The sequence below is a fragment of the Haliotis cracherodii genome, unplaced genomic scaffold, assembly GCF_022045235.1.
Source record: "Haliotis cracherodii isolate W230 unplaced genomic scaffold, xgHalCrac1.p SCAF_10, whole genome shotgun sequence".
NCBI classification, from domain to species: domain Eukaryota; kingdom Metazoa; phylum Mollusca; class Gastropoda; order Lepetellida; family Haliotidae; genus Haliotis; species Haliotis cracherodii.
The window spans coordinates 44092749-44104134 of record NW_027266265.1 but is presented as its reverse complement, the minus strand read 5'-3'; the positions used below and the strand labels follow the sequence as shown (position 1 = coordinate 44104134).

The following is an 11386-nucleotide window of genomic DNA, read 5'->3' as shown; positions in this document are numbered from 1 at the left end:
TTCATGGATAAACAGTTCAATAATAAACAGGTATACAAGCTGGAGAAGAGAGGTGTTTTAACTTGTAGAAGTAATTACATATGATCCCAGATATGCAGGGGCAGTATCCAACTGGGCCTTGTTCATGTGTGTGTGTGTGTGTGTGTGTGTGTGTGTGTGTGTGTGTGTGTGTGTGTGTGTACTGAACATTCTCTCCTTGTTATTCATGATGTGTATAGACTGCTGATTGTTTTTCTGCTAAGGCCAGGCTTTTTTTATTTTTAAGATTACAGATTTTTCAGTCCAGGGTTGGAGGAGGGGGAAAAAAAAGCCAGATGCATTTTTTTTTAAATGTAGAATGCCTCTGGCATACTTTATGAACATATTCTGTGCTCAAAAGATTGCCATTTCTGAAGATAAAGCCACTTGTAACAATAAAAGTTCTACCACTTACAACACGGACAATTGTCAAGGGAGGCTATTCATGTTCGGCTTTGAGATCAACAAAGATCAATTATGTATCTCTTTACTAGTTTACAACGGTAAATTCATATGTTTTTAACTAAAAGGTGATACATGTAATAAAAAACAAACAAACTGACTACGTGGCTACGACAGGGAAAAAATGGAAATCTGATTTATTTTTTTTTAAATTTCTCAAAAATTAGAGTCGGCGGGTCTGTAATCCGAAAAATATAAAATGCCTGGCCTAAATAACTGATATGACCTGGTAATGAAATTGTTAATTTTGTTCATGAAATTTTCCTTGATAGACTAACTTCCGCTTACTTAACCTGAACAAAATATTTTGTATTTGTCCAGATTGTCCCGAAATTTATTGATACGACACAAGTATACATACAAGTAAGTACTGACTGTGTTTTCTGTCTTAATGATTCAATGTGATTCAATTCACTTTTTTTTTGTTTCAAATATTTGTAAATAATGATTCTGGTGTTTTTAAGATGGGACAAGGAGACTGTGTGTTGTGCTACAGAAATTACCTCCCCTGGCTAAAATAGACTGGGAGAAATTAAACCCTAAAATGTGAAATCTCCTCATCGATGTTCCATCAGTTGATGATGTATTAACATCTGTAAAGAAAAAGAAAATAGTAATCGAAATGGTCGTTGCTTGTCCCAACTATTTGACCAAAACATTCTGAAGAAGAAATTTCACATGGTATTGTTTCTGTCCTTGTCCCCCCTTATTTCAAGCCTATGTCCTACATTCCAGAGGCCTGTTCAAATAAGCAATCTTAGCACAAGGACTGTTATAAGATCAGGGACCTTGGCCCATTTAACATGGCAATGTTAGCATTGCAGGCGATACAGCAGTCATTGACAAGATTGCTTTGTGAACGTGGTACCAACATCGGAGCACAGAAAAATACCGTAACATGCAACATGTGTCGTCCATACTTGATATGACCGTCCATGCATAATTGGGACTTGAAATTGAAATATTTTGTTTGAACATTGTAACGAAGATCTACTTTTACATGTTACACTGAATACTGTCCATTTGTGATGTAAGTTTGTCCATCCTTGTAGCATATATGACCTATTTTATACTCTCTACTGTCAGGCAGTGATGCCATGCCTTTTGCGTTCCTGACCTTGTACCATGCATTCTTCTACAATAAACAGTATACAGGAAGGAGTTGGTGTTCTGTTTTCAAGGGTCTTAAGATTGTTGTTTTATGCGTCAGTCAACATTCCAGCAATGTCATGAAGGCTTTAAGCTACAGAGTCCATTGCTTGATTGTGTGAGCAGCCATTGTGTCCGGTCTAGGATACACAGTCAGCCATTGTGTCCAGTCTAGGATACACAATCAGCCATTGTGTCTGGTCTAGGATACACAATCAGCCATTGTGTCCGGTCTAGGATACACAATCAGCCATTGTGTTCGGTCTAGGATACACAATCAGCCATTGTGTCCGGTCTAGGATACACAATCAGCCATTGTGTCCGGTCTAGGATACACAATCAGCCATTGTGTTCGGTCTAGGATACTCAATCAGCCATTGTGTCCGGTCTAGGATACACAATCAGCCATTGTGTTCGGTCTAGGATACACAATCAGCCAGTTTGTCCAGTCTAGGATACACAATCAGCCATTGTGTCCGATCTAGCATACACAATCAGCCATTTTGTCCAGTCTAGCATACACAATACACAATCAGCCATTGTGTCCGGTCTAGGATACACAATCAGCTATTGTGTTCGGTCTAGGATACACAATCAGCCATTGTGTCTCTTCTAGGATATACAATCAGCTATTGTGTCTGGTCTAGGATACACAATTAGCCATTGTATCAGGTTTAGGATACACAATCAGCCATTGTGTCCGGTCTAGCATACACAATCAGCCATTTTGACATGTCTAGGATACACAATCAGCCATTGTATTCGGTCTAGGATACACAATCAGCCATTGTGTCCGGTCTAGGATACACAATCAGCCATTGTATTCGGTCTAGGATACACAATCAGCCATTGTGTCAGTTCTAGGATACACAATCAGCCATTGTGTCCGGTCTAGGATACACAATCAGCCATTGTATCAGGTCTAGGATACACAATCAGCCATTGTATCAGGTCTAGGATACACAGTCAGCATTGTGTCCGGTCTAGGATACACAATCAGCCATTGTGTTAAGTCAAGGATACACAATCAGCCATTTTGTCCAGTCTAGGATACACAATCAGCCATTGTATCAGGTCTAGGATACACAATCAACCATTGTGTCCGGTTTAGGATACACAATCAGCCATTGTGTCCGATCTAGCATACACAATCAGCCATTTTGCCCAGTCTAGGATACACAATCAGCCATTGTATCAGGTCTAGGATACACAATCCACCATTGTGTCCGGTCTAGGATACACAATCAGCCATTGTGTCAGTTCTAGGATACACAATCAGACATTGTATCAGGTGTAGGATACACAATCAGCCTTGTGTCCGGTCTAGCATACACAATACACAATCAGCCATTGTGTCAGTTCTAGGATACACAATCAGCCATTGTATCAGGTCTAGGATACACAATCAGCCATTGTGTCCGGTATAGGATACACAATCAGTTTTTGTGTCAGTTCTAGGATACACAATCAGCCATTGTATCAGGTCTAGGATACACAATCAGCCTTGTGTCCGGTCTTGCATACACAATACACAATCAGCCATTGTGTCAGTTCTAGGATACACAATCAGCCATTGTATCAGGTCTAGGATACACAATCAGCCATTGTGTCCGGTCTAGGATACACAATCAGCCATTGTGTCCGGTCTAGGATACACAATCAGTTTTTGTGTCCGGTCTAGGATACACAATCAGCCATTGTATCAGGTCTAGGATACACAATCAGCCTTGTGTCCGGTCTTGCATACACAATACACAATCAGCCATTGTGTCAGTTCTAGGATACACAATCAGCCATTGTATCAGGTCTAGGATACACAATCAGCCATTGTGTCCGGTCTAGGATACACAATCAGCCATTGTGTCCGGTCTAGGATACACAATCAGCTATTGTGTTCGGTCTAGGATACACAATCAGCCATTGTATCAGGTCTAGGGTACACAATCAGCCATTTTGTCCACTCTACGATACACAATCAGCCATTGTATCAGGTCTAGGATACACAATCAGCTATCGATGCTCTTCATGTCTATCACGTGATTGTCTGGTCCAGACTCGATTATTTACAGACCGCCCATGGGCGGATAGAGCTTTTTTGAAAAGCGAGGGTGCACAATTAAGACCTATTTATTGTCTTGGGTGGTAATTTATACAGAAAAAATGATTTTCTTAAAGTCTTCTCACTCGAACCTTAGAATAACCCAAGCCATCTCACTGGGAACCGTTTCGGGAACTGAGGTTGGGAGGGGCGGGTTGCTGACAGGGTTGCTGCATGTCATGGTATCCCAATTGCATAGATCGATACTCATGATTTTCACAGGATTTTAATTAAAGCCTTGAGCCTGAATATTATATTAAGAAAATCACCTTCCACAAATGACTTTTTTTTGCGGCAAATAATCTGAGGCTGACTCTCTTTTTTAATTGTCTGAAGCACAATTATGTTTTCAAATATTTATACCATCAAATGGTCAGAGATCCCGAATAACATAGAAACAAGGATCTCAGTATCACAAAGGATGTTTACTAGACCTGGACTATGAGTGAGTGAGTGAGTTGGGTTTAACGCCGCTTTGAACAATATTCCAGTTATATCACGGCGTGTCAGCTTAATGTGGGAGGAAATCTCGATGTAATGCAGGTCTCAGACGTTTACCACTTTGTTGAAACCCACGAGCACGGGTACAGTGCTGACAAACCTAGAAACATAATCGGAGCGAACCGGGACTCGAACCCACAATCATCGGTTTCTGGAGTGCCCAAGGGACGCAACTCTGCACAGCGAATTGCGTCGCCTCAGACGACTGGGCCGACCCTGGACTATGAGTGAGTGAGTGAGTGAGTGAGGTTTAACGCCGCTTTTAGCAATATTCCAGCAATATAACGGCGGGGGACACCAGAAATGGGCTTCACACATTGTACCCATGTCGGGAATCGAACCCGGGTCTTCGGCGGGACGAGCTAACGCTTTAACCACTAGGCTACCCGACCGCCCCTCTGGACTATGAACAACATATCGTGGAACGAACTAACTCATAACAAATGACTCAACTTTTAACTTTTATTGAAAAAGATGATCAAAAGAAAGTATCCAAGAACCAAATAAAACATTCAAATCCGATTAATTATGGTGTTCTAACGCTTGAGGTTTGTTGGAATGTATTCACATTATTTGTACGGGGAAGACAAGAGAACTGCATTGCGACTGGTAGCAATACCCGGAAACATGTTCGTGGTTTGTGACAGGAAAACACCCTCGTGGTATGCGTGCTGCGGTAGCACGAAGTTCCCGTGCACTGACACTGTCGATCGTCAAACACAGTAAAATCACAACCGCAGGGACGAGGTAGGGTGTGATATGTTCTTGTTTATTGTTTCTTTGCATCAAAAGGGAGAAAATGTTATCACGTCGAACCTTATTGCGCTGCATGGTTACTGCCGGCTCCTCCATATAATAATGCTGGAATATTGCTGCAGTCGGCTTGAAACCTTATTTATCGGCACCCAACCCAAACTCGTGGCTTTTTACCAAGTGGTGAACATGAAAGACCTGCATATCAGCATTATTTTAACGTTTAGGAGCTTAATTATGTTTTCAGGGGGCACGGGTCGCCCAGTCGTCTAAGGCGCAGCGATTCGCTGTGTAGAGTTGCGTCCTTTGGGCACGCCAGAAACCTATGATTGTGGGTTCGAATCCCGGTTCGTCCCGATTATGTTTCTAGGTTTGTCAGCTCCATACCCGTGCTCGTGGGCTTCACCGAAGTGATAAACGTCTGAGACCTACATCACTTCGGGCTTTCCTCCCTCATTTAGGTGACACGCCGTGAACTGGAATAATGTTAAAATCGGCGTTAAACCCCAAAACTATTTCTGTTTTCTTACTCTAAACAGCTGTTCAATTAATTTTTTAAATAATAATAAAGATGAACTGTGTTCATTTGACACATTGACTGCAAAAGGACACATTATTTATTTTCCCACAATGGGTGGCATTTGTAAGTTTTCTCGAGTAAAACATGAGCCTTTTTCGACTGCTCCCCACCAAAGAAAGTGTAAATTATAATTCTTGCTTCCCATGTCCACGTTAAACTAATGCTGATATGCAACTGGAATACTGTTAAGAGCGGCGTTTAACGGGTCACATATCGGCTTTTCTTACCCACTTGAGGGTGAGAAACCCATTTGAGATAACTGGTATCAAACATGTGTGAGATCGAATTCCAGGCCCGTGATTGGCTACTCCATGGTGATGACATGAGGTCAGATGATGACGGACTACTTTCCTTAGTGAAAGTAATTCATAAGTTGCTCGCGCTTCAGTCAAACGTTCACCAACGTCTGGATTGAACAACAGGACCGTGTAGATCTAATTAATAATAAAAATGAACAAACTCGTCCTCGTCTGCGAGTTTGTTTGTTATTATTATCAGTTACATTATCTGTTATGTCAACGTTATCGTTTTTCAGAGTGTAAACACCCTGGCTGCCACAGCGAAGCATATGTCCCTTCTCTTCAACCCTCACTTCGAAGTCGAATAAAATTCAAAAACCATCACGCAAACTAATACACTTCAGAGTTTTGAATCAACCCTTCTGTTTATCATTTCTACTGTTATTTTAGGCAAAGCAAAATTACTGAAAGTGACTTCTGAAAATTGGGTACATCGTGGCGTTATTTACTGTGTGTTTAACAATCTAAATATCGGATATTTACTCGAATATTTAAAGTAGAAAAATAGCATATGAGTGATCACGGGTATAAAATCTTATGACAATTCTGCAACGTCGCTGATAAGCCTAGAATCGTTTAGAATGTTTTGGAAAATATGCATACACGAACGCCGAAGTGTACGTTCCGCCATATTGGATTGTGTTTACAAAATGCCGGTTATGAGACGCCCGATCAGGTATATTTCAAACTCAGCTGCCATACATGCATCACTGAATTCCTCATACATTTTAGAAACAAATGACAAATGGTCTCTGTCACCAATGCAAATTATCTAGATGAAATCATGCGAAATAAATTAGGTATGGAAACGAAAACTGTACTTGCTGAAATGTAAACAAAGCAAATTCAGATTTTACACCGAGTAGATCTAGCATTAATTGTTCGAGGTACTTTACGTCAATCGAGGTATGATACCCTAAAAAACTTAGTCCCTACCACGGCGTATAATATGAAAATCGGGATAGTTTTTATTGAGTTGCAATTCTGAGATGCGAAAATTGCCTGAGCAATTTGTTTCATTGCACACCTATTATTTTGTTTTGATATTCAACCGATGCTTACCGTTAAAGGCGACTATGCTTGTCAGACTCGCTGACTTGGTTGATGCATGGACACAATATCGATGCATAAAATCGATGCTCATATCAATCACTGGATTGTCTGGACTCGATTATTTACAGACCTCCGCCATATAACTGGAATATTGCTGCGTTATACAACTAACATCAACTTGTTTTATTTGTCTTTAACCTCCGTGTATCTTTACCGCTCTTTTGCCTTTGACCTTTGACCAGACCCTCCTTGGTAGCAGCGGACATAAGGTTGTGGCTGGTGCCAAGTTCAGTCATGGAGATCTCGGCCTTCATTGTTCTGGTGCTCATGGTAGGTCGTTTCACTATAGATATGAACCGAGCATATTATGTGGGAAGCAAGGGCATGGGCTGTCCATTGGTTCAACTCCCAGCCGCCGCAATTCGCCCGTGCCAGGATCTGCTGCTTGTTTCAAAAAAAATAAAAATTCAAGATTCTCCCTGGTTATGATCCTTATCTTTCCCTTGGAAGGAGATGGGGACATTTATCAGCACCCTAAGTTTGGTGGACCCGTGAAGATCCGGGGTAGAATAGGTCTTCAACAACCCATGCTTGCTGAAAAGGCGACTATGCTTGTCGGAAGATGCGCCTAACAGGATCTGGTGGTCAGGCTCTGACTTGGTTGAAACATGCCATCGATCCCAATTGCTTGGGTCGATGCTCATGATGTCAATCACTGGATTGTCTGGTCCAGACCCGATTATTTACAGACCGCCGTCATATAGCTGGAATATTGCTGAGTGCGGCGTTAAAAAATAAACCAAACCAACCAAGCTTGGTGTTTCAGACTGACAAATGTCAGATTCATTATTAATGGGTTGGGTGGGTGGCCGAGTTTTCAGAGTTGCGTCCCTTGGGCACGCAGAAATCTATGATTGTGGGTTCGAATCCCGGTTCGGCCGGATTATGTTTCTAGGATTGTCAGCACCATACACGTGCTGGTTTCACTAAAGTGGTAAACGTCCGAGACTTACATCACTTCGGGCTTTCCTCCCACATTAAACCGACACACCGTGATATAACCTATTTGCCAATCAGTGGAGGAGCCCCGACCCCCGACCCCCGACCATCGACCCCGGAACCCCGCCCCTGATAGTTGTAGGGCTTCAGTCCTACCCACACCGAGGTTGTACATGCTCCTACTGTTGTTTTTTTTAGCGCCGCGTCAATAGGAAGGACATAACTCGTAATAGCCATTGGTGGCGCTACGATCGAGCCTGAAAATTCCAGCCTAGATCGGCAAGGGTGGAAACGGACTTTTATAGTCACTTAATTCCCTTGCCTCGGGAAGATGGATGCGTCTCGATTGGAAGACGGTCAAAGATGATACATGTTGTTACCCTGCCTGTTATCTCGGTGGGTCAGCTCTGTGAAACCGGCATTTGTCCGGACTATTACAAGCAGACGCACACACGGACGTGCATACAATCGGGTCTCAACAGAAGTGCAAATATCTCGAATTTTGATCGGTTTTGGTCAAATCGGAGATACCCGTGCTCGTGGCTTTCCTCCGGTAAATGTGTACATATAACAACTAATTATAACATGTTGAACATAATCCGTTTCATTGTTTCAGTTCGTGCAAGCGAGTCCGAGGTACAAGTCCAGACGACCATGTGAGTGGGTTTCAGAAATCGGGGAACGTAAGGTCTTTGGATCCGTTCCACAAAGCAATCTTAGCGCTAAGATGTAACTTGTAACTTTCAGACTTTAACATAGACTTACGACAATCGCAGCGCTAAGATCGTTTTGTGGAAGGGAACACAGCTCGAGGATTTCCTCCACGTCAAACTAACACGTCGTGATTAAACAGAAGTACTGTTAAATACTGCTCTGAACAGGACGTCTTAATCACTCGTCTCTCATTACGAACAGCTGGGGCGGTCGGGTAGCCTAGTGGTTAAAGCGTTCGCTCGTCACGACGAAGACCCGGGTTCGATTCCCGACATGGGTACAATGTGTGAAGCCGATTTCTGGTGTCCTCGCCGTGATATTGCTGGAATATTGCTAAAAGCAGCGTAAAACCATACTCACTCACTCACGATGTAATATGGGTCATGCGTCTATACAATTATACATACACTACCATCCATTGTCAAAGCTAATTGCATGCTTGTCGTAAAAAGGCGGCTAACGGGATCTGGTCACTTTTACAGTCAGTTAACTCCCTTGCCTTGGGAAGATGGGATCAGGTGGTCAGGAATGCTGACTTGGTTGATGCATGTCATCGTTCTTTGTATTTCTGTAATCACCGCTTAGGGGGTATATTGTTGGCAACCCATTTCTGGCCATGTAATATATTGTCATTAATATATTTTTGTTTGCCACAAACACAGTGAAGATACATTGCGGTAAGGACTCCCGCACAGAAAAGGTGAACGTCACGTACATTGGAGAAGCGCGCATGATGTATTCCTTGAAGAACGGCGTCAAGCAGGAGAAATGCCAGGCAGAACATGTAGGCCAGGCGGGGCTTGTGCTTCTAGACATCAACCACCGGAAGGAGTGTGGATTCATGGTAAATAAATTTCGAGGTGCAGAACGAACACTCACACTCACACTCACACTCCTTTGACCCGGGGTCCTTGCTTGGACCTCTTTTGGTCGAGGACCTTTACTTGGACCTCTTTTGGCCGGAATCCCCATTAGTAACCTCCCCGCACCCCTCCGTCGACCACTCAATCCAATCCGCTTGTCCCGGATTAACGAGTTGTCGCTCTTTGACGTCATGGAGTGGAATGCTCCTTGATCGCCAGCCGTCACATACCAGGAAGGTTGTCTGCAAAGTGAAACATTAATAACTGAGGCATTCTAGTTTAGCTGACTGATCTATACATTGTACCATGCGTACCAATTTTCTAGTTGCAGTACTAGTCTGATCTCCTTGATATCCTGCATCACCTATGTTATACTGTATTACTTTCTGTAATCTGCTTGGAGATCCGGTGTAGTAGCCCACTGGCCATAGCGTTGGCTCGTCACGCTGAAGACCCGGGCTCGATTCCCCCCCACATGGGTACAATACGGGAAGCCCATTTCTGGTTTCCTGTCGTGAAATTGCTGAAATATTGCTGAAATATTGTTAAAATATTGTTAAAAGTGGCCTAAACCATAATCAATGGAGGCGCCATGACATAACACTACTATTGTTAAAACTGGCATAAAAGAACTGTAATACCTTCTCGGTGCCTCATAATTGCAAGAACCGCCCAGAGGAGTTTCTCATACTGCCAATCACGGCGGTCGGGTAGTCCAGCGGTTAAAGCGTTCGCTCGTCACGCCGAAGACCCGGGGTCAATTCCCGACATTGTACAATGTGTGAAGCCTATTTCTGGTGTTCCCCCGCCGTGATATTGTTGGAATATTGCTAAAAGCGGCGTAAAACCATACTCACTCGCTCGCTCATACTATCAATCACTGGTTCGTCTTTTCCAGACTCTGTTATCTACAGACCGTCGTCATATAGCTGGAATATTGCTGAGTGCGGCGTTAAACAAACTTCACTCACCCTTAATCGGTATTAATATCCCAGTATCTCTACCAGAACTACTGTTTATTTTCCTATCCAGCACCTACACAAGACCAACACGTGGACAATCCAAGTCAGGATTCAGCACGTGGACAAGATCCTGACGGCACAGGATAAAGAGTACTACCTTACTTGTGTATACGACGCTTACAGAAACGTTAGCCGATACAAGGGTAGCAGGGACCTGAGACCCTGAAATATTTCAAATTGAGTGGGGTTCTTGTAGCACTTATAATAAACTTCAGGAACACTTGAGTTCTCATCGTTGTTTTAACACTGTACACGGTTCGAAATCCCAGTGTTGCCCTCCTTATGATTCTTTGTCAGTTGCAAGCTAGAGCGGGCGGGTGTTTCATTGTAGTTTGCATCATTTGCATCATTTGCATCGCTTCCATCTTTCAAAAGGGGCGGTCGGGTAGCCTGGTGGTTAAAGCATTAGCTCGCCATGTCGAAGACCCGGGTTCGATTCCCGACATCGGTACAATGTGTGCGCCGTGATATTGCTGGAATATTGCTATAAGCGGCGTAAAACCAGTCTCACTCCAACTCAATCTTTCAAGCTGACATGTGTGATACACCTCTCATTCTGCCAAAAAGCCACATCGCACCCGTGAAGATCAGTTCAGCAACCCATGCTTGTCGTAAGATGCGACTAACGGGCTCGGTTGGTCGGGCTTCCTGACTTATTTGATGCATGTCATCGTATCCCAGTTGCGTAGATGTAGATCACTGGATTGTCTGGTTCAGATTTAAATATTTGCAAACCTCCATCGTATAGCTGGAATATTGCGGCGATAAACAACAAACAAATCAAAGCTGCATTCAACCAAACTCGCTCGTCCCAACAGTCAAGCGTCTCCGTGGTCTTGACAAGGTTTACCAATATTTGCCATATTTCAATATTC

General features: G+C 43.1%; 1 protein-coding gene across 1 annotated transcript; it reads left to right on the top strand.

Moving 5' to 3' along the window:
• Positions 1 to 7207: 7207 nt before the first annotated feature.
• Positions 7208 to 10677, top strand: LOC139453840 (uncharacterized). Its single transcript, XM_071235292.1, has 4 exons — positions 7208 to 7243; positions 8529 to 8568; positions 9289 to 9470; positions 10522 to 10677. Exons 1-4 carry the CDS (start codon positions 7208 to 7210, stop codon positions 10675 to 10677), a joined length of 414 nt encoding a protein of 137 aa, XP_071091393.1.
• Positions 10678 to 11386: the final 709 nt, after the last annotated feature.

Bases quoted from the DNA above. Each gene is read 5' to 3' on its own strand.
- LOC139453840 (XM_071235292.1), top strand. From the start codon at position 7,208: ATGGAGATCTCGGCCTTCATTGTTCTGGTGCTCATG. The intron at 7,244-8,528 runs GTAGGTCGTTTC...TCATTGTTTCAG, and splicing joins TCATTGTTCTGGTGCTCATG to TTCGTGCAAGCGAGTCCGAG. The intron at 9,471-10,521 runs GTAAATAAATTT...TTTCCTATCCAG, and splicing joins GGAAGGAGTGTGGATTCATG to CACCTACACAAGACCAACAC.